This window comes from Halichoeres trimaculatus, unplaced genomic scaffold (genome assembly GCF_033239565.1).
Source record: "Halichoeres trimaculatus isolate MK-OKI-2021-1 unplaced genomic scaffold, fHalTri1.1 fHalTri1_scaffold_19, whole genome shotgun sequence".
NCBI lineage: Eukaryota > Metazoa > Chordata > Actinopteri > Labriformes > Labridae > Halichoeres > Halichoeres trimaculatus.
In genome coordinates, this window is record NW_027437197.1 from 14,972,188 (window position 1) to 15,000,145 (window position 27,958).

Consider the following 27,958-nt stretch of genomic DNA (forward strand, 5'->3'; position numbering starts at 1 on the left):
TATTTTATATATATATTTATTTATTTATTTATTTATTTATTTATGCAATGGGGAAGTAGGATGTGCATATAATTTACCTTCATTTACCAGAATCAATTCACAATGAAGTCCATTTTGATAGGCTATAAATATTTTGTCATTTGGGAGAAGAAATTAATGGAGTGTGTGTAATGTTAAAAAAGAATGGCTTTCAGAAATATCTAAAAAAAAGAATCATTTATATGGACAAATGTGAAAAACTTTGATATGTAATTTGATCTTACTGGTTAAACAGACCCCAAAGATGCCCTGTCACATTACACGGTATCCCTCAGCAGTCAGTTTCCAATGTGCTGCTCTTGAACACACCCCCAGCTCATTTCCTCAGCGGTAGTTTTGGATTGGACCGGCTAACTGTAGGAAGAGAATGGGAGACGACTTGGGCGAAGAGTGGTGGAAACATGAGGGAAATTCAGGTATTCTGCCAACTTTTTTTGTTTTGATTTTGAGAGTTTTTTATTATTTTATCATGAGAAGCGAACTGTGCTTGGGTTAGTTTGTTGGACACCAGGAGACAACCCGGCTGGCAGCTAGCTAGCTGTATGCTGATGTTACGTTTACAGCAGGATCTTGTTATTTGTTCTCTTAAACATATTTTACCTTCAGTGACAGTTCTCATAAGAAGTAAGGACTAGCACACAGTACCTGTTTCTGTGATATCTTGCTTTTCTTTTCTCGGAAGAGAGGGTGTTTGCGTTAGCAGCTCTGCTTGTTATTAGCAGGCTGTGCTAACACGTGTGTCTGGGTGTGGGTGAGTTTACATGTGGGCCACACAGACATGTACAACAAAGCACGTTTGTAACATTTATGTTGATTCATGTTGCTTTTTCATACTTTTTATCTTTACCTGAAGCTCACAGTTAGCCTTTTCTGCGACATTTAACTAGTGTCCGTCCAGATACGCCGCTTCTCTCCTCTAACCTTACTTGTGGTGACGCTTCCAGTTTATGCTCCCTGTTTCCCGATAGAGGGTGGTAATGCACTTCAAAAGCTACCGGGTTGTATTCAGAGGAGTAACTGCAGTTTCCACAAAAACGAGATGACAAAAATGAGTTTAAAAGTCCCGTGATTTAGAAGGCAAGGCATTAACCAGCTCGTCATGTAATTCTTGTGACTGGATTTTAAAGCACCAAGCCCAGGTGCCACTAGTTAGTTAATTTACATCACCTGCAGAGACACACACTATAAAAAAGCGTAGGAAACAAACTGTACAATACTTTTTATTAAAGAAACTGGGGTACCTTGTCAAAATTATCCAAACATGAACGATCTAATGCGCCTTTAAATGATATTTCAATTTGAGTAGTTAATAGTAGAAAAGAAAATGCTAAACTATTTTAATATTTCTGTTGTAGAGTTTGCTACTACAAAGAAGTACTGTTTCATAACACTTATTATGAGCTACATTTATCAAAACATCAAGAAAATGTATATCACTGCATAATGTAATATAAAGACCAATCTTGTGTACACTAATTATGTGAAAGTGATAAGAAATCATTTGCTCATTGTTGCTCAGGTTTTTTGGTTTTGTTTGCCATTCTGCTTTTATTTGTGCTGTTTGAAATATGTTTTCTGCCTTCATATTTTACTTCTTTTGGCCGACTAGTGATTGGTCATAGGTTGTGATGTGTGTGTACAGTTTAAATGAAGATGGATCAGGAAATATGTCTTGGATGTGTTGACTTAACATTTTAGTTTAGGCCTCTGGTTTGCTTTTTTTATCCATGCAGAAAAAAAGTAAAGGAAAATTTGTGTATTAGTTTTTTTAGGGTCATCCCAGTGTTGACAGATATCGAACCTTTCTCTCATTTACATCAGATGTGCTTGACAGAAAATGCTCCGAGGCTGAAAATGAAATGACAAGATGAGAACAGGAGTTGAAGTCTGTTTGTGGAGTATGGCGCTCAACCTGAAGTCATTCGTATGAATAAAGAGGAGATTCGTGAGAAACAGTTCTGACGCTCGATGAGCTGATGTGTCTTTTGGCTCGTGAGGACTCTGTCACAGACGTCAGTCATCAGATATCACATCTGGTTTCTGCTGTGCCAACTGATGATGTCAGCTTGGTTAATGCATGTCTGTGTTTGTCATCATGTACCTGTAATGTCAGCTGTGCCTGCCTCTCCTACCACAGGAAGCATTACTGATGTCCTCCAGAGCTGTCGGGTACTTTCTCACTTTGTTGCATCTGTGTTAAGTTGATTCATGAGCTGCCTTTCTGGACAACTTTCAAACCAGTTGGATGTTTTTGACCCTGTTGGGATTACTTGAACATATGAAGGCCTTGTAGTTTAGGGGGTGATATTAAACCCTTGGAAAAATATGTTTATAGCTAATTATGACTCAGTCAGTTGTCATTTTGAATTTATTTCACCATGCATGTGCTGCTAAAGTAATCCCTCTTTGGGGCCTCACGTTTGAGTTATTTTAAAAGTTGGACTCAAGAAAAGTTCATTTCTCCAAAACACAATCACTGCTCCTCATCAGAGTACTCACCTTTAGAGATTTGGCTCATTCTTTCCATGTCAGCTGGCTCCTGCTTTCTTCCTGACGTGTAATATTCTGTGAGGATTTTGTGTAGTTTTTAACATCCCTCAAAGCTTCATTTACTCAGAGCTATAAAACCTTTTACTGGGCTTAAATAAAGCAGAAAATATCCTTAGAGTAATCAAATCAGCAGAGCTATTTATGACTCAATCTGCTGTAAAATGTTGCTGTGGCAAAATGTACCTTTCATCGGCTCACAAGCATGCATTTAGAGACAAAAATGACCCGTAGTGCATGCAAAGTTACTTCATTTATCAGGCATTCATATCAAATATTTAGGAGTCTGATTATTCCATTAGAGGTTTAAAGTTGGCACTCAAAATAGCTAAAGCCCTTCGTAATCCAACAGTCATAAAACCTGCCACCTTAAGGTGTTCCAAGTTTTATTGTGTCAGAAGAAATGAGCTGAGTTTTCCAGCGCATATTTGAAGGTGGTTTCACAATAATACACACACACACACACACACACACACACACACACACACACACACACACACACACACACACACACACACACACACACACACACTGAGACAGATTGGAGAAGAATTCAGCTGTGTGGGTGAGTTAACCTTCAAACTAAGCAAACATACAAACATTTCTCATCACAGAAAATGTAGCTTGACTTATCAGAACAAGTCTAATGAAGAGAAAAGCGACTTCCTGAGAGGAAAAAGACATCAAATACATTTTTTTAACTTTGTTTTTTTTCTGATTCCGACTCTTCTGCATTTGATTTGTCAGACCTCTTCAGAAAAATACTCAAGGTCAACAAACGGTATCGACACAAACACTTTTAATGAGCAAGAAATTGTAAATGGAACAGGGTACAGATATTAAACATGTTTGGTCGCAGTGATGTATTACTTCCCTCCATTACAGGCGTTAGAAAGACATACAGACAGTTAAAGATTGTCAGAGGACATGTTAACTAAACCAAGTTGACTGTACAAGTAGGAAAACTTCTACAAAAAGTATTGAATATCTGAAACTGCGCTGTTAAGTCCAGTTCTGCACCTCCAGAAATAAACCTCCCTAATCACAAAGGCCACTTACTGTAATGTTAGAGGAATGCGAGGCCGGGGAGGCAGCAGGAGATATAGTGATGCTACTTGTTATCTTCCCCACACCCGTGACGTGACAGCCATTGGTGAGCACTTGTGTCCGCTGTTCGTGCCGGAGATAGTACGGCCCGACAGGCTGCGGCATGCTGTGGGTCATACCATTCAGAGACTGGATGTACGGGCTCCCCACGTGGATGTGGATCTTGTTGTCTTCTGTTGTGATGATACTTGGGCTTGTGTCAACGCTGTTGGACCTCTGTTGCTGCCAGCTGTTCTGTCGCTCTGGCGTCTTGCAGAAAACCGACGTCTGATTGGTGACGTCTGCCGGCTCTGGGGAACACGTGCGGACTGTGACGATCTGAATCGGGGAAGTGTTGTGCTCTGGTGTGGTGGAGCGTGGGGTATTTGGAGTCAGCACACGGGAGATCGTTGGGGAGACAGTGCGGTCGGGGCTTGAAGGTGGTGTTTTGGTGTTTGCAGACACTGGGGGGTTCTGGATGATGGTGATTCTCTGTTTGGGTGAAGCTCCAGTTGTTGGAATCACTGCAGTGCTTGTGTAGGACGTCGCTGCATCCCCGGTCGGGCTGCTAATCTCAAGTGTGGCTGTGTTTAGTATGTGATGAGGCGTTACTTTAATGTGCAGAGGCTGGCCTGGTGTGTGTGTTAACATCATAACCTCGCCATTTGTTTGGTGCACATCGATACCATTGCTTGATTGATTGTTATTTGCAGAGTTGAGGCTGTTGAGATTGTTGACAAGAGAGCCTCTCCTGTTTGAGACTTCCTGGTCCTCTTCGTTTTCTTCTTCTACCCCCTTACTGTAAGAAGGCAGGGTATCATCTGGATCTGTTTGAACCTCTTTGGTGGTCTGATGAAGGTCTGGGAAGCGTTGCCCGTTTGCAGCAGGTGAAGGGATTCTCGTTTGTCTGTATTTTTCAAGCTCACTGCTCAGCCCCTTCATCTCTTTGGCCAGCTCCCTGTTCCTGCCTTCCTGCAGCGTCAGCTTCCTCTGCAGCATGGAGTGATCTGTCTGGACCCTGCAGATGGACTCCTCAGTTCCCATCAACTTCTGCAGCTTCTCCTTCAGAGTGTCCACCTCTCTGCCCAGCAGTCTGGATTTCACCTGCTCCTTCTGAAGACGACAGAGGAGAAGGTGTTCCTGGTTGACGTCCTGCTTCTCCCCCTGCTTGTACTTTGAGAGCTCCCTCTTTGACACCTCCAGCTCCTCTGTTAGAGCCTGAGATCTTTTCTGCTCATCCCTGAACCTCCTTTGCATCGTCTCAAAGTCTCCCTCCACTTGCATGAGTTCCCCCTCCAGCACCGCCTTGTCTTGAAGTCTCTTTCGCAGCCTGTCGAGCTCCTGAGTCAGTTCTTTGACTTTATTGTCTTCTGTTTGGCAGCGGCGATGGTTTGAGTTGTTTGTGATTGAACTGTGTGCATACTTCTCCTCTTTTTCTTTCCTGTTCTCCAGCACCTGTAACCGACTTCTCATTATCGCCATCTTACTCTGCAGCTCTCTGCTCCTTTCCTCCTCTTCAATAAGTCTTCCCTGGAGCTCCTCTTTTTCTTTTCCTATGCTTTTAATCCTTTCCTCCAGATCTGCCTTACACCTCAGAGCCTGTTGCATCTCATCTTTCAGTCTTTCTGTCATTGTCGCCAGATTGCTCTGCTCGTTCCTCTTGCCCTCTTTTCTGTTGAGCTTTTCCTCTGCCTGTTTGAGCTTCTCTGCCATCGTCTTTCTGTCCTCCATCAAAGCGACAGTGAGTGATCTGAGTTTGGTCAGGTCCTGTCGAATCACCGCTTCACTCTTTTCCTGTTTGCTTTCAGCAGCCTCGAGCTCTTTCACCCGAGCTTTCAGCGCATTGAGCTCTGCTGACAGCCTCTTGCTAACTTCTCTCTCTTGCTCCAAGCTGCCCATGAGGAGATTACAGTCCTGTTTGCTCTTGCCCAAAGCTTCCTCTATCCTGTCCAACTCACTGATTCTGCCAGTGAGTTTGTCCACGTCCACTTTCAAGCTACGGCAGTAGCTGGTCTCTCTCGCCAGTCTGCGGTCCAGTTCCCGACACTGGTCCCACATGCGTATGAGCTCCTCGTCCTTTCCTTCCATCTCGACCACCCTCCTCCTCAGCACCTCCACCTCTGACAGCAGACTTGGAGCTGTCATGGTGTTCTGGCCTCGGTTATTTAGCTCTTCAGTGTGCAGAGACCTTAGCCCTGGCTTTCTCGCACCGGGTTCAGCAGCTTCAACCTCCTGCTTAATGTGGCCAGTGATCGCAGTTAGCTCTTTGACACGATGCTGCTGTTCCTCCAGCTGCTCGCTCAGACTCTGCTGCTCCCAAACCACCAGCTGTGCAAAAGCCTTTAGCTTGTTCAGCTCGTCTTTCAGAGCTGAGACTTCCCTTTCACTCTTCTGGTGCTTTATCTCCTGGTATTCTCTTTCCTTTGCAATCAGGAGCTGAAGTCTGCAGAAAGAAAAACAAATGGCAGTGATGTTAAACAGGATTCTTGGGCTTCTCATTATGTAATTGACTCTTTTAGGATCCAGGAACTTTTTCTTGTTTACACTTAACCTCCTGGCCCCACTTTTCAAACACCAATAATTTCTCAGGTTGTGTATTCCCAGCATAAACATTTACTTTCATTTCAGAAGAATTTGACTCCCTCCTCAAATCTGTTGGAGTACTTTCTGTTTTTGTGCATCTCTTATTTCTGTTTCTACCAACATAAACATGTAGATATGTTAGCACATTATCCCTGTTGTTGTGCACTCTTCTCGCAGTGCTCTAGACAATCGCAGCAGATGGTCCCTTGGCGGGGAGTTGCTGTTGATTAAGATGTTCCTCTACCCTTGAGTACCCTCAGCGCTGTACCCTGCAGCCCCCCTCCTGTGCACAACATCTCTACCCCGTTTCCAACCAAGAGAGGCAGGAATCCCCCCTCCGTTCTTCATGTAATTACAGACCGGCTGCATAAGTGCTGTCACTCTTCACATTTCCCCAGATGCAAGTAACAATGAACCAATCAAGTTATCGTACACCGTACATTTAGTGTCATTGCAGTTTAAAGGGATCCACCAGCAGCTGATTGTTGCTTTGAGATTTGAGCTCCTCAAAGAAGTTTGCAACTGTATCGCTGTCGTTGTGAAACTGTATCAACATGTTAAAAAATCTTCCCTTTAGCCTTCAAAAAAGTGAAACTTCAAGAGTTTTTATCAACTTTTGAAAAAAAAGGCTGTAACAGCTGCTTATGTTGAATGAAAGCTGTGTAAAGACTCATTTAGGCTAAGATTACTTAAGTAAAATATTTAAACACTCTTTAAATGCGTTTAAAGAAAAATAAGATATATTTGAACGACTTAGTGAAGCTCACAGAGGAAAGCTTTTGAATGAAACTATGAGCGATCTGCAAATTGAAAGAATCCGGTCGTGTTTTTTTTCTTGCTCTTCTCGCCTTTTTGTGTCTTTCCATCTGTGATCTTCACAAACCTAAAACCCTTGTTTTGATGGGTCTGAGATGCAAAAAGTTTTGAACTGAAATCTAAAATTCATCTTTGCATTTACAACAAAGTTATCTTAGGATCTTTTTAAATTAGCAATTGCAGCTCATTCAGTTTTTCAATTCAAAGCAGAACTGGCCAAAACTTTCTTTTCCGAAGCCCTTCCTCAGTTACTTTTACAGCATCACACTCTTGGAAATGGACATTATTTCTTTCTACAAGTCTTTCAGTCATCCTACCTGCGCCGTGCTGCTGGCCTCTGTCCTTTAAAAATCCTCAGAGAATCAAAAGTCTCTACTCTTTCACCTCTCCCTTTCCCGGAGATCCCAGTGATGTGGACATTCCATCCGGAAAACCAAACATTATGAGAAGTGCTCTGCACACCGAGTCTCCCTCGCAGTCAGTGGCGCCCATTACATCATCAGCAAGTCCTTATATGGGACTGTACAGGCTCTGCTGCTGCTGTGTGCGCGTGTGCATGTGTGTGCTTGCTTGTGTGAGTGTGTGTGTTTTTACTGGAGTTCAGCCCATTCCAGATGAGGTCATTGTGCAGCCATGCCAAAGAGGCTAATGGGAAGGACAGAGTGTGTGTGTGTGTGTGTGTGTGTGTGTGTGTGTGTGTGTGTGTGTGTGTGTGTGTGTGTGTGTGTGTGTGTGTGTGTGTGTGTGTGTGTGTGTGTGTGTGTGTTTGTGTGTGTTTGTGTATGTGTGTGTGTGTGTGTGTGTGTGTGTGTGTGTGCGCGAGCAAAGAAAAGCTTCAATCACAACTTAAACTGGAAAGGTTTACTCTCCCAGTTCGAAGGATTAGCCTGAGCAAACATGTTAACTATGCTGCAGAAGTTCTGGGCCCAACTTTGTGAGCTTAAGCTCTTCCAAAAGCATGGATACTGTGTTATTATGTTGTGTGTGTGTGTGTGTGTGTGTGTGTGTGTGTGTGTGTGTGTGTGTGTGTGTGTGTGTGTGTGTGTGTGTGTGTGTGTGTGTGTGTGTGTGTGTGTGTGTGTAGACGGTGATCCCATATTTAAGAGGAGACATGTTTCGTGAGTTGTAGCCGTCTTGCCGGGGGCTTGATAACCTGACTGTAAGATGACATCATCAGTTCATCGGCCCTCAATTACATCCATATGTCCCTCTTTCTCTCTATCTCCTCCCTCCTCCTCCTTTTCTCTATCTTTCTATCTTTCCCTTCTTTCCTAAATAGTTTTTTTTACACAAAAGACTGTTTGTTTTCATTGCCCTGATTTTTCACCGTCCTCGAGGATTACTCAGATCACATCTTTGGAGCAGGGAGGGATGACAGATTATACTCTGCATATTCCCTCTGCTCGTCTCATCAGTCACAACAACAGTGACAACAATCGTAATGGGAAGAAGAAAAGGATGTGTTTTAGCTGACTGGATGATAGTACTTCCAGTGCAACACGAGCAAGAATGACTTGTATGTCTGTGTGTGATGAATGCTCCCCTCTGGGAACGTTTACTAGCACTCCAGCTCCAAGTTCTCTCTTTCACTGGGAAAAATACCTCTGGTGGTATGTCTTTCTGTCAGGCAGCCCATCTAGTCTCCAATTAAATGAGAGCTGTTTCCCCAGTGTCATGATGTCATCACTCAAGAATTTACAAAACAGCCAAAAAGACCCACTTAAACTTCACTTTTTTGACATTTATGTTCTCAGGGATTTTTACACCAGGCTTGAACCTCAGCGCTGATCGTTTGTGTCTTTAAACAGAGCAGTGAAAGCTCAGACTACAGCGCCAACAGTTTTTTACCACAGTGGAAGGCAGACCTCATTAATGCCTGTGTCTCTCCGCTGAAAGGTGGGATCACGTTGTCAAAGCACTCACGTCGGTTTTGAAACGTGCAAACAGTGTCTTAGAGGTAAATGAGAGTTTCTTTCAGCTCCAGATTCAGCAGCTCAAAACACAGCAGAGTCCGAAAGCGGAAGGTTAAAAAAACAGCACATTTTTTATGAAACTGTTACATTAACTTTTACTTTTGTAGGCTGTAAAGCTATGATACTTTGTTACTCTGGGGTTAAACAAAAGTATGGAATATGGCATCTCATTAGGCATGGGTACCAAATTAGGTACTTTTACAGGTACCAACCGAATTCTGTCAAAAGTACCGGGTATCGATTCATGTAAAATCAAAAAGTGCCATGTTTAGGTACCTAAATGCATCCTTGTGACTATGAGTGAGTAGAAGAGTAGGCGATTTTCCATGCTGGACATGAACACAGCATTGCAGGTTTATATATTGAAGAATAAATTTGTTGAATTGAAAAAAAAACCTATACTTTATTATTGAACAAAGTGATATTTTTTACCACATAAACACAAAAAAGTACAGAAAATTGGTACCGTTGAGTACCGATTGCCAAGTACCGAGCATCGGTACCGTATCGTTTCAAATGTGAAAGGTACCCATCCCTACATCTCATACTGTAACATGTTATGACAGTTTTTTCAACTAGTAAATGAAGAAATAGTTGTATAGTAACCAGCACAGGTATGTAAATGTAGATCTGCAAAGAGGACTGAAAGCTGTGGTTGCTAGCTCTGCTAATGTTAGCCACTCTGGCAAACTTATTCAGTGTTGTTTACCTGCAGACTCTGACCCCAAATCTAAAAGCTGTCCTCAATTTCAAGTGAATCAATCCATTTAACGGCTGTGCAGAGTTGTTGTAGGCAATGATACACAAATAGATATTATGCAATATATTCTAGTTGTAATGACTAAAGTTTGCAATTGATGTCATTGTTTTGCTTATTTTTTTGTACAACTTCCTCTCAAAACTCTTTGATGCTGCAGAAATTCTAGTTTTAAATCACAGATTGTTTTCTAATGTAATGAAATTAAGTTTTTTTTGGCAAACAGACTCAAGAAATTTAAATAAGGAGCTAAGCTTTTAAAGGTGAGGTAATGGTAATATGAACTATGTGACTTAAAAAAAAAAGAAATCAAATCTTAAAATTCTAGACTAAACCTTACTTTAAACCAGCAGGTTAGTCTGAGATCAAATCAGTCAAATCCATTTTAATGACTCAGTAATGAGTCATTGGAAACTTCCCATTCTGTCTGAGAGCTTCGTTCTTTGATGCTTCTGTCGTGATAATTGACCTGCACTGACTTCTCCTATTTTGCCTTAAGAAAAAAACTGCTGATTTCCAACAATCAAAATATGAATGATTGAAAAAGTTTAGACATTTTTTATTCTTGTTTCTGTTTCAAAGAGAAAAGAGATCTGGTAGAAGTGTCCGATTCAGTAGTTATTGGCTGGTTGTCCTCAGACGCTCTCACTTAATCAGACGCTCTGCAGCTTCGATATTTAAGGTGACTGACTCTGGTTCACCTTGTTTAATGAGGTAAGGCTTTTTTCTGCACCTGGATCGCATCCTCTTTAATCCTTTAATTGATCAATAACACTGCTGGCTGTCTCTAAAAGTCAGAGTTCACTTTACTTGATTGCATTTCCTCCTGACTCATTTTGTTTTCCAGTGACTCTCACCTGGCGTGGAATCCACTCAGCGTCTATTTACAGTCTTGTTTAAGTCTTACATAAGGTGTTGATTCAGCTTTTGCCAAACATGCTTTTTGATAACAGAAATGGTGCTACACTAAGGGGCATTTGTAATTTCACATTTATCTTGGCTAATTTAGGATTGATACAGAGAAATGCATATTAGTTCTTCAGTCTAAAACAAACAGCTTTTTTCTTTTACCTCCATGCACAAAGAAGGAAAAGGCTCGATAAAATGAGGCAGCCTTTTGTTTTGGAATCTGAAAGAGAAATCTTCCTCTTCCCCTCAGATTCCTTTCTGCAGGCCAACTCCCAAACCAGAGTTCATGAGGTCCAGTTTCTCTTCGAGGAGGGGTTGGCATCCGAAGCGCTTGTCCTCAATTACAAGAATGAACCGATCCCTCAAAGGCTTTTCTTTTCCAAGAAAACCCGCAAACATAGCCAATATGTAATATGGTCCTTAATATGAGAGGAGCACTCTGCTGTTGTCAGACCTCCTATTTTCATCCAGGGGTGTAATTTGGAGATATTGAGTTTTTTTAGCCTATGCCTTTGACAAATCCTCCTCCAGTTGTACGGGGAACTGCTGTGAAGGGTCAAAGAGAAGCCATGCTGGAGATGTAAAAAGAAAAGCAGCTGCTCCAGGCTTTCTTCTCTTCATTTATCAACAAGTTTAATAAAACTGAAGGAATGACTCAGCTGACCTCGTATGCCTGGTACAGCTAATAAATGAGCCCAGCAGCTTGCGATCATAACAGCGGTTCTGCTCTGAAGTGGTGCACTGCCAGACTTCTTTGGTAATTTATGCACATCTTCTCCTGACACATTATTGGCCGAGCCGGCAGATGGTGGATTTGAGTGTGAGGGATGGACAGAACAGCTGTGGGTTTCCGCTACAGGAAAGCCAAGTTTACTTTTGTCCTTTTCTTGAGAGCAGGATCCTCAAAATGTTTCATCCTCTGTTTTCGACCAAACCAGAGCTTTTGTCTGTTGGCTACGCTGTGGGGGCGACAGTTTCAGTTTATCAACCATTTGTTGGTTTGTCCACATGGTTTAAATGCCAAGTATCTGATGCGTTCATATCGGCCTTTGAATGATTATTAGATACTTTTTACTCATTTCCTCTTATCTTCATCCTACTCCACGCAACTTTTTGCCTTATTTGTTGTTAAAAACTGCTGAGTCCAGAAAAATATGGTATTTCTAAATATTGAGGGACAAAAATGATGCCTAAATTGCTTAAAAGAGTAAAAAGAAATCTACCAAAGAGGTAAGATAAGTGTACCTTTTAGTTTCTTGTATTAACACATTCTTTTTAAAAGAAACTCTTTCTTGCTCTCTACAAACTAATCAAGCGCCATTTTTGCCTTCTAACAACTTATATTGCTAAATATGCATTGTGACTAAAATTAAGACATCACAATTTCTTAAATTCTAGTTTTTGTAGTTTGGTACTGTTTAAAAGTTTGCAACGAGATGGATTTCAACCAATGAATAGATTAATCTAGATTGAGATGAATGGACAGCTATACTCGTATTAAAAGGTGTAAAATCCTAAAAATCTTCAATGGACCTAAAAATAGTTGAAATTTGTTACTTGTCTTGATTTTACATTTCCATTGGCAGCGTAATGTTATACTCAGTTTGTGTTGAAATGGTTAAGTTGTTGTCAAGCTGTGGTCTTAAAGCACTGTATGAATACAGACACAGGAGCTTGCTGAACTGTTATTCCTTTTGACTGTTTTCAACATCGTCGGCGGTTTCAGAGCTCTTATTGGTGATGTATCAATGAGGAGGCCACATCAGTGCAGAGTGAGAACATGATAGAGCTTAAAAGTGGTTTAAAGGGGGAGGACAGCGCCTGTGGAGGCTTTATGATTCAGAACTTCAGTGAACAGATGAGAGCACGGATGTCTCTTGTGTGTTTAACATGTGTGCGGTAAATCCTGTGATGCTGTCAGCTTGGTGACACACTAAAGGAAACACTCACAGGAACTCTGAGCGTGTCCCGATAGCTGAGGTTGGAACATCCAGATTTCTGCATTGTGATGTGCAGATGTAATCATCCTCTGACACGCAAAAGGGATCATTCTGTGGCATAAAGTGATTATATGCCGTGACTGGAATTTAGCGTATACTTTGCAGCTAAAACAGGTCATCTGCTCCGCACATGGCACCTCGTGGAGATGATTTTTCAGGAGGTTGAAAAAGACAGAGAGGGGTGCAGATTTAAAACCAGGCTGAGTGGCTCTCTTGGCTCAGAGCACACACTTTGAAAAGAAACAGGAGGGAGATTGAAAGATAGTTGAATAGGAGTAGGAGTGGGAATTCTTTCGGTTAAATATTTAGGCTACTGCAGAGCGGGATGGAAGAGGAACTGGATGAAGAGGAAGATGAAAGGGACAGGCGTATCCATGCCATGTGCAGCGTGGTGTTTACCCTGTGGATAAACGCAAGCAATCACTCAGTTTAAACCTGTTTGTGCCAAAAAATGAAGCACAGTTGGGAACACAAATATGGGGAGTAAAAAGTATTTTCAAGTGTGCCTCAGAAAAGATTTAAATAAATATAGGCAAATGAGCATTTCTGTAGAGATTGACTGTGAATTTGCATTAAAGAGCCAAAGTAGAGGTGTGACAAATTCTAGATGAGTCTTGAAAAGGAGTAAAGTCCTCTGATTATTCAGTGTGACAACAAAAAAAGATCCAAGTCTGACCCTTTGGAAAGACGAGTGAAACAACTTACTTGCAGGTCATCATTCTGATAATCCACTTCTGGATTGATCAGGAAACAAAGAAAGGATTAGAAATTAGACTTGTTGACATGTCAGCCTGTCAGAATTTCATTACCCTGTCCGCACCTCTGTTTATCTGATAAGTTGGAGTGCTGTGTCTTGAACACGTGCTCCTGAGAAGGATTAATGAAGGAGGGCAGGCAGGGAGATGAAAATCCTCTGTTCATGCAGTCAGGAATGCATGATCCACACTGGGTTCACCCTGCACCACAGACATGCTGTCTACTCATGTATTAATCATCATTAGACCAAGATGAACCTCCAAACCTTTGTGTGTGCATGTTTTGGCTTTCCACTCTGTATATGGACAGACTGGATTCTCGTAAACTTGATCACTACTGGCATGACTATTTTTGGCCTTTAATTGCATCTTTGTGCCTGTTGTGGATCAGTAAAGTGTTTTTCACTTTGGCACACAGATGCAGACAACTAGTCTCCTCCCAAGGCTGCAAGCCCAGTGCGGGTCCAGAGTCTACACAGCAAGATTACAGAGTGGACGCTGACAGTACATGAGCCGAGACGACCGGAGCTTCAACGCAACAGTTTCAAATTGAACAAGCTTCATGTCAGACCTAACAAAACCCAAAGGCCACATCTAAGTACCCTGAGAATCTTTAAACCCAGCAGAAAAGCCTCAACCCATTTAGAAAAGAGCTTCATTCTTTGCCGTGCGGTTCTGTTAAATCAGGCAGAAGGGTGCCAATTTAGACCGTACATGTAATTGCATATGAGTGCATCTTTATGTGTTTACATGAGAGAGTGAACAGAGCCAAGCTGGCCACAAGGTCCAACCAAGTTAAGGATGTAACGGACTTTGTCTACGAGGAGGAACTCTTGAGGTCACTGGGTTGGTAGGAAAACAAAGAAGCCAGCAGCGCCTTTGCCCTCAGCCATGGAGAGCATTACTAAAGAATCTAAGCCTGCACAAGTGAACATCACAGAGCTCTGATCTGGCTTGTTCCAGTGTGCTGAAAGACTTTAATCTCTCAGCCTCTTCTGCACTAGCTGTAAATCCTCATCACTTTTACATTAGAGGGATTCTTGGAGGCACAGATATTTCTGCAGGGTAGCCTCAGCCCAGACTACCAATTTGGTGAGAGCTGTAGAAAATAAATCTTTACATGGGCATTTATCTGAAACTCAAGGGTTTAGTGCACCAACCTCTCTCTGTCCTGCTCCAGTAGAGCGGTCAGGAAGCTGCTCTTCTGGATTGAAGCCCTGTGGCTCTTCTCTTGCTCCTCTAGCTTGCATAGAGCGCTGCTGTGAGATCGAGATACCTCCAGGAAGTGCTCCAGCATCTGGTCGGATGAACGCTTCTGGACTTTTACAAAGTGGTTGAACTGAGGGTGAAAGAGAAAAAGGCATGGAGACACGGAGGGATGGCAAAATAGTTTGTAAACTCAGTTCGCAGTAGTCTTCAATTCCCCCTTGTTTGCTCCTGAAATCTAGTCCCAAACAACAACACTCATTATGATTAGGAAATAAGCTACTGCTTTTGCTCTGATTGGTCTAATGAGGACAATAATTGGAAGTAGTCATGTTGGCGATGTCTTCCAGATAGGCATATGAAGACGTCTGGAGTAATAGAGAAAAAATGACTTAACTTTCCTTGAGTTTACAAATTTTAAATCCCAGCTGAAGCATAATAACACCTGTAGTGCAAATAACAAACGTGTGCAACGAAGCAGCAGTAATACATGCTCTGTTGTAAGACACTAATGTATTCTCCTCATTAAGTTAGATCATCTACCCCATATGGTGTCTATTTTCTCTCCATCTACTGTTGGTACCTCAGCAATTGGATTTTTGTACACATCGTGCAGGGGGTCCCGCTCAGCTCGGAGGGAGTCTCTCTTCAGGGCACGGAGCACCTTTTCTGGTCCACAGAAACCATACTGCGCCCTCAGAAGAGCTAGATCCGTCTTCTCTGATTTCAGGACAGCGATTACCTCATCTCTGGCCTGGAGAGACGAACAGTCGCACATTTATAGTCAGTGTTTCATGGACGCTACAGGTAGAGATGCTGTCTTCTGTCTTTTGAATAAAAAAATACATGTACCTGTAGCTCCCCTTCCAGAATACTGAGCAGAAACAGCAAGTCATCCCGGGACAACTCATCTCTTCTGCGTCTGCTGTCCCACCTTGCACGCTTGTCTCGCATTTTGGTGCTTGGGTCATCCACTTTTTGGTTTTGATGGCTGAATTGGGATAAAAGAAGACTCTGAATTGTGTTTCTTCACTTCCCCTTATGATTCTTAGAAACTGTTTTGCCCTTTCTCAAGTGGTTCTGAGTCCACCTACAAGAAACAGGACAATGACAAATGATTGGTGGTGGACAAGTAATAAAGATGTTTCTTTCAACCGAAGAGGCCAAACAGGGTCAGGCAATTTATCTCTTCAGCACAAGTGGCTATTGTTTGGCTAAAATCAGAGATGCTGATGCAGATTATATAAGCCAGTATTGGCTAATCCAGAGTCAGAGGCCTCTTGTCATAACAGTTAGCATTAGCAAAACGGATCGGCCTGCAGCTGGCACCACTTTGTGTGAGGCTTATGTCATCTCACATTCTTACTCTTAGCACATTTACAGCAATCAGTGTCGTCCTGGCATCTAAAGAGTCGGCCGTTGATTACTGACCACATGAGAGCAAGATGTGTGTGTCGCAAGAGCATGTGTGAGTGCTGCTGAAGCAAATCACATCGACTAAACAGTGTCTGAAGATCTCTCCTCCCAGAGACAGAAAGCAAGCAGGTTCCTATTAGTGAAGGATGAGGTAACCTCTCTGCTGCTCTGCTTCAAACTCTCACAGTGGCCGGGAACGCCTTTTATTCCCTCGTCGTTGGTCAAGTTTCATTAGATAAGTAACTGTGGGCACTTGTGTTTCTCATTTGGTGGAAATTGCAAAAAGCAATCAGGGAAACTATCAACTGTTATGTCTAGAGGTCTTATTTTACTGAGGTTGTTGTAAGATGGTGATTAAGACCTCCTCAGAGCTTTTACTGCTGTTGTTAGAAATACCGTTACCAAACAGGAAAGCAGCAATACTTTCCCCTCTCCCTCCCTCCTCTTCCGCAGCATCTGCTTGTTGTCATCAAGGCCTCAGATCAACCTTGAGTGCCTCTAAACAACACTGGTTCATACAGATCACACATTGTGCAAGACAAACAGAACTGTAGCTTTAAGAATGTTTGTAAGCTTTCATAATAGATTGTGTCTTCATTGAGAAAAACATTTTCTCTTCGTCTCTGTGAAGAAAGAGACTGATGATGTAGACCTCCATCCCTTCCTCTTGAACTGCTCTCAGTATCAATCAGGAGAACAGATGAGGCTGTCTCAGCTGTCCCTGTGTTTCTACTCCTGCCTTTATTCACCGACACAAGTCATCTTTTTCGTCGGGTCACCTTGAAGACTTACCAAAACACCACGCTCCACTTCCCAGTAAAAGTACGGAAACTCATAATGATCTCTTCATTTGGTGTTCTCTGCCTGGAGGAGTCCAGATTCAGAGGCAGAAAATGGTTGTGGCTTTGGATCAAACAAACCTTTTTAAGCTTTGATTGGTTTAGCCTGGGGTTAGTCAAGATGACAGCATGCAATAGAGTTGATGTTATTCAGCACTCATGTTTTCTGTGGTGGCCTACTCACTTCTTCAGAAATACCCAGAGAGACTATTTTTACTAAAGACTTCAAGCCTGGTCGATGATTTCTGACTTTTTGCAAACTCAACACTCGATGCTGGTGCCCCGCTGTTCCTGTTTCTTTGAGAGAAAATAATCTTAAACCTTCTTTTTTTTTTTTTCTTGTTTTTTGTTTTTTTTCCCTTTGTATTTAGGGGTACCTGGTTTTTAGGGATGGGTCAATATGCTTTTCTCCTGATTTGATTCTTTTACAATTTTGGGGTGACGATTCGATTCTTTGATATTTCCTATTTGTGCAATTTTTAGTTTGCTTTTTTAACACCTGACCATGTGAAAAAGTTAGATAATGATGATAATGTCAACAGACTATATCAGGAGCCATATTTTCCCCAAAAAATGCACATCATGTGAGTCAGAGAGAAATATTTTACCCTCTGTTGGAAAAAAGCAGGAACTTTTTCCAGCCTAGCTTATAACAAATACTAAAATTGAGGATTTAAATTTTTTGAAAAAATGTATCAAAAATCCTGATATGAAAATTATGAAACAAAAAAACTGATACTTATGGGAATTCTTTTTTTTTTCTCCCACCCTGCTGTTATTCTGCTTTCCCATATTTTAAACAGCTCAAGATTTCCACAAGATCTTGCTGAATTTATGAAGTAATCACAGAGAAGGATCTCCTTACTAGATCATGACAGGTTTAAAATACTAAGGTCTGCCCCTGACTGGCTCGAGAAGGCCAGCCAACCAGAGGAAAGAGGGTTTGTGGAGACAGCAGCTAAACTGAAGAGTTTTAGACAGAGGCCGAAATAAGTGTAATCTAAAACACCAGAAGAAAAATAAAGATTTTTATGGGCTTTAAAATTTGAACCATAATGAGCTACTATGGGGGCACCAGAGGGACAGAATAAAACCTAAAAAGAACAGCACTCCTCTTTAAGCTCGTATTTGTTAAGTCTTAGGTTAATTGAATGACGACATGCAGGCTGATGTGAGTTGTTAATCGTATTTTCTGCAGTAGCCTGGAGGCTGTCTTTGGATGCGAGTTTGGAGCCAACACAAATTTATTATCTAGTGGAGCCGTTAATAAGAGCAGTCGAGCCAAGACGTGTGCCTGTGTCATTGGCCTTTAATTGACTAATACTGATGAGGTCTGAACACCTAGCACACATACACACACACACACACACTCACACTCATGATAACATGAGTCATGATATTAGATTTTTAGTGTGGTCATAGTGTCTAGACAAGCACATGAATCCTGGTGCCTCAGCACACTCCCACACGATGCTAGCATGTGAAAATGCCTCCAAACATGAGTCCTGGCTCAGATCCACAGTCAGCCTCAATAATAGTTGCCAGGGTTGCCCCCGTGGGGACCCTCCTCTGGCAGGCCAGCTGGCAGCCGCACATGTGGCTGGCCGCCTCTGTTTATTTATCTGAACACCACCCAGGGCAGCCAGCGTTCCTGCATCACTCCTGCCTAAAGGCCACGGGCTGCCCTCAGAATAAACCAATAACACTTACTCTCACTCACTGCAAACCTGCTCTACAAATACACACAGGTGGCTTCTGAAACAGCAGTTAGATGGAGGTAAAGTACAGGCACTGGCTGGTTTAAAAAGTTTGATTAAAAGTTTCTTTTCATATGTCTTCTTCTTTAACTTTTTGTTTCACAGCTACCACTGTCTCCTGACTTGCACTAAAGTGTGACTCAAAAAAACATAAAGAGACAGTTTCAAAAGAGAGAAACGTGATAAGTTTCTATCTAAGTTGTTTTCACAAGTCTATTTTATTGTGGCCGTGGAGGTGAAAGTGTCTTTGTCTTCTGTAATCTGCATAATTCAGCCACAAAAAGGATTTAGATTCAATCCCATAGGTACAATAGGATCAGCCAAATGGGAAAGGAAGGTGACACAGGGCTGCTGGGAGAACATAGCTGAAGTGTCACCGCCCTGGAGAGTTTGAAATGCTTTAAGTGATGAATAAATGTGTTAAATAAATAAGAAAAGTCAAAGTGTTTACAGGTAAATCTGTGAGGAGAAGTTGTGATACAGCATGATAGGAAGGGTTCGCTAATTCACTTAACAAAGAAAGAATCCAGGGTTAACTGAACCAATTTTGCCATCTCATAAATTCATTTATGTATGAGGAGATGTAGAGCTTTTTTTTTCATCTCCCTGAAGACCAAATAACCTTGTCTGTGGCCCCCAGGTGATTTTGAAACCCCTGCACCCGTCCCCTATGAGCCCCTCATATCCACTTTATATCCACCTGTCATGGGCGGCTGGCTTTGTCTGTCCCCTGCAGTCTTCCCTGGCCTCCAGTTTGGCTGATGTATGTTATGGCTCCAGCACAGGACTGCAGGCATGTCTGGTCAGAGTGTTCTTAACTGAAAAATGATATAGCTGTGATGCCAGCAGCGAGAGAGGAGGAGATGTTGAACAGCCTATAAATGTATTTTGTCATTAAAAATGCTTTGGTGCTTCGCTTGTTGCTCTTTATGATTATGAGTGTGGTTAGGCCAAACGCACTGCTAAATGCTTCATACTAATGACTTCAGCATAAACCCCCTTCACTGCAACTGGTGAAATGATTCTCTCTAATGACTCTGGGCTCTGTTTAAAGTGTTAGACTGTTGCGTTTTCATGGCCGGGCACTTAAAGAGAGTTTAGAGTTGACTGTCATCACAGCTCAGTGCTACTGCAGCATTTTGTTAGAATTTGGTGGAAAAAATAAATACATTATGTGTCCTTTCTTGTTGTAGATGGGGTAAAATAATGCTTTTGGTGTCCTGTTCTTACACATTCATTTATAATATTTATAATGTAAATATAAAGTAAATAAAATATAGTGGTAAAGAAAATTGTGTACATCTTTGGATGATTTAAAGGTTTAGCATAGCACTAAGTAGGCCTGCACAATATTTTGTTTGTACATCGCCATCACAATATGCATATGCACAATAGTCACATCGCGTGTGATGTGACAACCGCATTTCCCCCATTTATTGGAAAAGTGGAAAAAATGCAACTGAAATTGAAACCTATTCTATTTTGTACAGAGACATGGCCTCCTAAATCCCTTTCATATACAGCAATCTTCATTGTTCACAGATAAACCCCCTTAGCCTGGATTAAACTGTATTATAGGAATACAATGGTGTCATTGTGGGTCAACCAAATTCCTCCCAAACAGCTATTCTAGTCATCTAGTGAAAATTCTTCTATCTTTAATAATGCAATATATATCGCAAACCCCCCAAAAATCGCAATGTCAGTTTTTTCCAGTATCGTGCAGCCCTAGCACTAAGGTACTAAGTCAAGCTTGGTCTTTGCTGCTGCTCTCCCTGCCTTGGATTTCTATTTTTGCACACGAAAGAGAAGAGCGGTGTGCTCTCCCTGCATCAGGCTTATCCATTCCTTGTAAACATGTGCAAGGGCAGGGACATCCCATAACAGAGCTATGCTCCCAAAGTTAACTTTTGGCATGCATGTTATTAATTCTTTCGACTGAAACACAGTCATTCATCACACCTGGCAGATTCTTTTTGTGTTGAATTTAACCAAAAAACAATGTTTGAGCGTTGCCTTTTTTAACTTTAACTGGCTTTGAAAATGTTTAATGTGATATGTGCTCAAGGGTGTTAAGACTCCTGAAAAGTTTTTGTCAAAAGAGTGATAACCTTTTAGTCAGTAGAAGTTGTTTGACCCTTTCTGGCGAACAATCTTCGAATTACTTTAGAAGCCATGTTTTTCTTTTGGTGTTGGTTGTTGAACTCAAAAGAAACGGTCCAGCTGCGCCAAACGGTTTAAACAGCATGAGGTAATGCTGTGCTGGGATTTTTATATTACTGGCGTTGGATTAAACCATTTCTGTTTCGTCCATAAAGTTTTGACAGTTGACATTACACTCACGTCTTAATGAGTTTTGCTTTCTCTCCAAAACAATGTGCTTTTGTGTTTTTTTTACTTGGCTCTCTTCTTGTTGTAGGTGGTCTGTCCTACATTCTAGTAACAACGGTCTATAAATCACACTGTAACCATAGTTGTGCAAAGCCAAACAAGCCCATTTGGTGGTCAGTGATGTAATGAAATATGGTCTGCATTGTTTTGAGATGATGTAAGCTTCGTCCACTCGGGGTTGTTTTGTTGAGCAGGGCTTCTTTGACAGAAAAGAAGGATGAAGATGTGAAATTCTACTGTTGGATGTTGATTTTGTGTCCACTGGTGCCTCTGCTTCACTCTCACATTTAACCCCCGAGCGCACGGATATCAGATGCTAGCTTTCACGTGTGTTATATTGGATCATGGTGATTGATAGAGAGCTGTATTACAAATATCATCCAGATATCTTCTGTGTGGGGATTTAGCAAAGCGCAGCGGGGGGGAGTGGATGAGGAGACAAGGATTAATCTGTAAGGAGCAGAGCAGAGCTGCAAGGCTAACAGCAGTAAGCCTGAATGGTAACCATCCAACAGTACAAGGATCCACATTATGTAAGTTCAATATGCTGTCAGGGCAAGGTTGAACAAGAGTCTCCTCCTTTGGTTCCTTTGAAGGCTTAAAAGCTTTGTCTTCTTACCTCAGCATGTCTGTGATTAACATCGCCTGCAGCTTCAATCAGAGTCCTCCGGCCAGGAGTCATTCACCTGAAAGTCAGCGTCTAATTTTAGGGATCTAACCACACCAGCCTGTGACAGGGAGAGTTTCCAGGTTTCCATTAGGAACCATGTTCAGAAATTAGGGCCCCATTTTCCCTCAAGGTCCCGACCTCTTTAAAAAGGATTAAAGAAGATACGGCACAAGAAACATGTTTTAGATATTACATCAGTGAAATGAAGAGCTGTGAATGTGATTAAATAAGGGTTGGTGGAAAAACAAGACAGTGAATAACAATTACATGTAAGTTTAAAAATGAGTAAAGCATTAGAAAAAGTTCTCAAATGACCAAGACTGTTTCTTGTACTGGTATAGATTTGTTCAAACTTCTTTTATTTTAACACCTTTCCATTATATCTGTGTTTCAAAACCATTCAAAAACTTTGCCGACCAAAAATGGTAACCACACTTTGATTTCCTACAATAGAACTGCCACCAGGTCACCACTCAATATCTTTTACAAATCAGACTCTAAAGATCAGATAATCTGAAGACTCTTATCTGAAGGAGTAACAGAAAAGAGCAAAAAGTGAAACTCTTCAGTGCTTTAGACTTTATTGTGTTGTAAAAAAAAAAAAAAAAGCACAGAAGGACCCAAGTGAGAGCATTAAATGTGGTTTTATCAAGCTGAACTTCAGGTCAACTCAAACTACCTGCATAAAATCCAAACAGTTAATGCTTGAACCTCTGGTTATATGCAGCTGTTCCTTATTCCAGTAAATTTGCTGCAACATCAGGAGGTTGAATGGTGCATATATTGGGAGAATTAAAACTTTTGAGTTGGATGATGTACATGAGAACTAGAGATTTTTTGTCGTACACCATATCCATTTCATTAAAATAATAATGAAGTTGCAAGAATCTGAAATAGGTAATCCTTGAAGGGCTAACTCTGCACACAGTACCCCTCCTGCTGGCAACACTCTACATTACACTTCAACAAGTTATTGGGCAGAAATCACTTATACCCCACTCTACCCCGATCTGCGTGAAAGTTTCTAAGGAACAACATGTTCATAACACTTGTGTTGTCCATTTCTTAATAATTTCAAACCACATCAGTGTTTCTCTCTGCAGGCCTCAGAGATCCTTTTACAGCCTGTGCCTGCACCCTAAAGTCCTTATTGATTTAACAAAATACATGCTCAAGCTGTGGCTTTGTTTAGGACTGCCACATACACTATCCCCCCAGACCGCTCCCAGGAACAGGCCCTGATATGTCTTTAGATGAGGTATTGATTCTGCAAAAAAACGCTGACATGATTTCATTTAGTGTTGATTTTATTGAAAGGAGCACAAAGAGTATTATGCCTCTATGAGTCGTGTAGACGGGAAGCACTCCCACCCTTAAAGTGAATAACCAAATCTTAACACTACTCGTCTGGAACTGAAACAATCAATCGTTTCCTGAAACCAGTCGATTGATTCTTATCACATCCAGTCAGAGTCATGGTCCGTCCATTAAAACCAGTCACCTCTATTGATCGGCTGTTGAAGATGACCATTTCCTGACATCTGATGCCTCTCATAGAGGTCCACATTCATTGATCTGTGGTTACGTGAGCCCATCTGAAGAGAAACTTTCTGCTGACTTCAACATCTTGCTGTTAAACAATTTAATCACAAGCACTAAAATGTTTTTCTTTAATCTGATCTGGTATTTCTTGACCAGATCTCAGCTTTTTCCTAAAGTGTCCCATCTCTAAAGATATAAAGCTGCGTCTGTGGCTTGCCATTAAAAAACATTTGACTGGAATGATTACACAGGTTGTCAGAGTTGTTGGCATTAAATCCACATTTACTAAGCTTTATGTCTCACTTCAATCCCTCATAACAGTTCAGGTTGACTCATCATCCTCCGCTCAGTGTGATCACCATTAGATGTGTATTCTGTGAATAATAAATCATAGAAATATGCCTCCTGATATGAATTTTTAAACCTTTTTTATCACGTCAGATGCTAATTAGAGACAGATTGCAGCTGCAGATTGGGTGACTTTACATAAATTGGGCCCGCGGGCTGCTGTAACTTCAGAGCTCCTCCAATAAATGTTGCGTTTAGACACATATAAAGGATGGACAGCACAGCCAGTCATCAGTCACTCTCTGTAAGGCTTTTTTTTACCTTTATATTAATCAAATAACTAACAATATGCAATAAAACATTTGGAGTGAAAGTGAAATAACTCACCTGCAGGAGCATAGGTGGACCTGGACCACTCACAGGCGGTTCATAGTGCTCAAATTTGCTTGGATATGATCCGTTTTTCTCATTAGGAAGTCCTCACCTCTCACGGTCCAGCAGGCGAGTGAGAAAGGATGAGTACAAGGAGAGATATTTTTGCTCAGGTGGATCAATAATGGGGTTGGTCTTTCACATAAAGATCGTATGTCTGGACATTTGGCTGCAACAAATCAGGATGGAGGTGTTTGATTGATGATGGAGGGCAGGGGTGTGGATGAGGAGTGATGGGCAGAAAAAGACCTGTAAGGGCTTTCATTTGTTCATTTTTTCATTTCTGGTCCAAAGAGAGAGTGAAAGGATTGTGTGATGGAAGATCAGGTGACAAGTCCAGCATTCGGGTGTTGTTAATCATAAAATGAAATCTTTTCAAGTGTTTTTATCTTGTTTCGAGTAAAAATTGTCTTGTTTTACTTGATATGAGCCACATTCAATTTATCAGTTCAAAAAAACATCTTGTTTTAAGTTATTTAAAGGCAAATTATGAGGTCTGAATTGCTTGTAACAAGTAAAAAAATCTGCCAATGGAACAAAAACAAAATGGTTCGAAATTGCTTGAAACTAGAATGATGTCTTAATACAAGTAACCTTTCTCTTGTTCCATTGGTAGATTTTTTTTTAGTTATTACAAGCAATTCCGACCTCATTTTTGTCTTTGAATTACTTAAAATAAGACATTTTCTGGACTGGTCAGGTGAATGTGGCTCATTTTAAGTCTAAAAAGACATGTTCTGCTAAAAATAAGACAAAAAACACTTGATAAGAATTCATTTTTTTCCACTGTGGGCTCTCATAGACCTGTTGGGTGCTTGTCAATGGGTTTTGGTGAGGGGTCCTGAAGAAGATTTTTGTCCTTGAACATTTCCAAACTCAAACTAGGGCTCTTTCAGATCCTTGTGACATATCTAATCCATGTCGACTCAATGAGCGATGGAAATGATGTCAGCCTGTCTGTTCTTTGTTACTGAAGGTCCACGGGGAGCATTACCAAAGCACTGGCATTAAAAAGTACATTCAGGAAGGACACTGCAGTGAAAACCACAGATTTATTACCCGTTCTATCTGGCATCTGTTTTGAAGTATTTTGAACAAGCATGCATATATGCCAGAGGGTCTGAGCGTGACCTCATAGCATGAGATGAGAGGTATGCTTGGAGAAGTGGTAGCAACAGAGGGGCTAAATATAACCAGATGCTTGGATTGAGCTTCGCTGTATTGTTGTTATCTCAGGGAAGGTTTGTGTTTTTCTGCTTTTTCTGGTCTGCCCTAAATATTTCACAGAGCAAATGCCAAATCTCTGGTTCAGAAGCCAAACTGTGGAAACAGATTCTCTCTCTTTGTAAGCTTGTTTCCATGGAGGGAGTATTTGTTTCTCCGATGGAGGTCAGGGGTATCTCTGATTTAAATTTCTTCTTTGTGTTACCTTATTCTTAGTTCTTCAAAAAATCCAAAATAATGAAGGTTGATTTGTCTTTTTTTCAGACCCATCTGAAGCAGAGGAGGAGGAACATCAAGAAAAGGAGCCGACACAGAAAACAAACACAAAATCAAAAGCACAGAAAAGGAAAACAGAAACAGAGGGACCAGTGAAGACAAAGAAGAAGAAACAACAGGTATTTTAGCTTTATATCTATTCATCGTAAACACTCACAGCTTTGAAATCATTAAAACATAATTTATAAGTGTTTTCCTGATTGTATTCCCTGTACACCTTGTTTTCACAGAAAGAGAGTGTTGTCCCTCAGAAGAAAGACCCTGCAGATGGAAAGTCACCTAAAGTCAAAAGAAAGAGAAAGGTGAGTGAGCTGACACCTGCTGGTGCAAAGAAGAACTGAATTTATTTTGTTGTTTTTCTGAATGTCACTCCTCATGACTTGGTTTTGGTTTCCAGAAGAAGACGATCACAGACGTCTTGTCCTCCTCAGAGCCGAAGCCAGGCTGTCCCGAGGACCTGCAGACCCTAGTCACAAAGTATTTCTCAGACAAGCGGTCTGTGATCGAGCAGGAGGAGCTGAAACTGTCCGGTGAGTCGTCTTCCCCTCCCTGAGCTCTGTCAATATGTGCTGATGTGTTGATTCACGAAGGTCACCGTCTGCCCTCCATCCTCCCACAGACTCCTCCTTCCTGTCCAGCAATGACCTCACACACAGTCTATCCTCGTATCTGAAACAAGGTGAGGGTCGTTTGAACTTCACATTTCTTTAGTTTACTTCTGAACGCACTTTTATTCTTCCTTCTCTTTTCTTTTTACTCCAAGTTTGCCCAAAGTGGGCGAAGGTTCAGAAGCAGCACACAGTAAAGAGCTCTGTGGTTCTGCTCATCATCTGCAGCTCTGCTCTCCGAACCATCGAGCTCATTAAGTAGGTGACCCACAAGTTTTCCTATGTTACAGCTTTTTGAATATTTTAACATGATTTTTTTTACCACTTTATTTTTGGCTTTTCAAATATAATCACACACATTCAACACTCAAATGAAAAACAAAAAAACAAGCAACTTAACAGAGGAAAAAAATGCAATGCAGCTGATTCCTGACAGTCTTCTTATAATACTTAGATGCTCAAATTTTCCTCTTACCTTTCCCTTACCAGTTCAACAAGCCCTTGTGTTTGGTATGGTTGTCACAAAATGAGTAATTTTAAAGAGTGGAAACCGGTTTCTCCGCCATGTTACAAAATGTGGTTGAATGTCATGGTTTCCTGTATATACTTGGAGGAAATCCGGTATACTTTGTCGGACACTCACCAAAGGTTTTTAGACATTTGAGGCCCCTTTATTGATATATCCAAAAGGACAGGTGGCAACCTCAGGACTAACTGCACTGAAATGTCCCCCCTTGTATCATATTCTATACCTGGTGCTTTGAACAATTACACTTTGATACTTAGACTCTCCCCAACCTTTTTTGTTTACGGTCTCATGGGCTCAATGTCTGGCTTTATGGCCCTCTTTTGGACTCAGGTGTTAATGTATGGACTGACATGCCTATTTTTAATTGTTGGTGTTGACAAAATTTTTATTCCTCTTCTCCACAGACAGCTCACAACCTTCAAGGGTGAAGCCAAAGCTCTAAAACTTTTTGCAAAACACATTAAGGTATGTGAGAGGACAGCGCATCATTGCAGCACATCTCTTCTTCCTCCTCCCCTCCTCATCCTCTTCCTTCTGTGTACAGGTAGAAGAGCAGGTGAAGCTGCTGCAGAAAGGAGTCACACACATCGGAGTGGGGACACCTGGAAGGATATGTGCGCTCATTGAGAAAGGTAAACATTGACTCCTAATATTTGCCTGAGGAGGATTTGAGGTCTTATTTCTCAGTGTAAACTCTTCCTTTTCCTCCAGAGGGTTTAAATCTGTGTGCGCTAAGATATTTGGTTCTGGACTGGAACTGGAGGGATCAGAAGCTACGGAGGATGGTTGATATTCCTGAGGTAAGATGCTGCCCCCTGCTGCCCAGAGGTAGCCTCCGAGAACCAGATATTTAAAACCTTGTTTCATATCATTTGTAGATAATACAGTTTCTTTCCCTCAAAAATATTCTTCTACTTTTTCTTCCTCTACTTTCATTGTTTTTAGATGAAGTAAAATGTGCAGCCTGTACACAAATCTAAACCTTTAGCTCAAAGTTTTGAATCCTGCCTTTTCACGGCTCTGCTATACTTGTCCTTTCAGATCAAACTGGACTTCATGAATCTGCTGGAGAGCGGGATCCTGAGTGGATGTAAAGAAGGAAAAATCAAAATCGGACTCTTTTAGCTCAGCAGATCTCAGTTTAGAGCTCCAAACTGGTGTTCATCTCCTCTTTCTGTTTGTTTTCTTTAAAGTTGAGTAAAATCTGCACCCTGCTCTCTCCAATATTTGCAGTTTGTGGGATATATGTGCTGTCGTTTGTCCTCTCTTGTAGCCTCCAGTGTGATGGATTGAATAAACAGCCTCAGAATGAAAC

The 27,958-nt window shown here is 41.4% G+C and overlaps 3 protein-coding genes across 4 annotated transcripts; 1 reads left to right on the forward strand and 2 right to left on the reverse strand.

Moving 5' to 3' along the window:
• The first annotated feature begins 290 nt into the window (after positions 1–290).
• Positions 291–27,945, forward strand: cmss1 (cms1 ribosomal small subunit homolog). 2 transcript variants are annotated; one of them, XM_074694492.1, is made up of 10 exons: positions 291–455; positions 25,495–25,625; positions 25,737–25,808; positions 25,904–26,036; positions 26,126–26,185; positions 26,270–26,372; positions 27,048–27,108; positions 27,188–27,275; positions 27,355–27,443; positions 27,685–27,945. In XM_074694492.1, the coding sequence occupies exons 1-10, from the start codon at positions 407–409 to the stop codon at positions 27,766–27,768; spliced, it is 870 nt and encodes a 289-aa protein (XP_074550593.1). In that variant the 5' UTR covers positions 291–406; the 3' UTR covers positions 27,769–27,945. The 2 variants fall into 2 exon arrangements, with proteins under 2 accessions (XP_074550593.1, XP_074550594.1); XM_074694493.1 differs by having other exon boundaries at positions 25,907–26,036.
• LOC141807955 (filamin A-interacting protein 1-like) lies at positions 3,424–7,538 on the reverse strand. The gene is made up of 2 exons (XM_074694165.1): positions 7,389–7,538; positions 3,424–6,115 (listed from the first exon to the last, which is right to left on the reverse strand). Exon 2 carries the CDS (start codon positions 5,815–5,817, stop codon positions 3,625–3,627), a length of 2,193 nt encoding a protein of 730 aa, XP_074550266.1. The 5' UTR covers positions 5,818–6,115; positions 7,389–7,538; the 3' UTR covers positions 3,424–3,624.
• Positions 14,613–24,056, reverse strand: LOC141808590 (filamin A-interacting protein 1-like). Its single transcript, XM_074695258.1, has 4 exons — positions 23,962–24,056; positions 15,524–15,761; positions 15,255–15,425; positions 14,613–14,804 (listed from the first exon to the last, which is right to left on the reverse strand). Exons 2-4 carry the CDS (start codon positions 15,623–15,625, stop codon positions 14,613–14,615), a joined length of 465 nt encoding a protein of 154 aa, XP_074551359.1. The 5' UTR covers positions 15,626–15,761; positions 23,962–24,056.
• Positions 27,946–27,958: the final 13 nt, after the last annotated feature.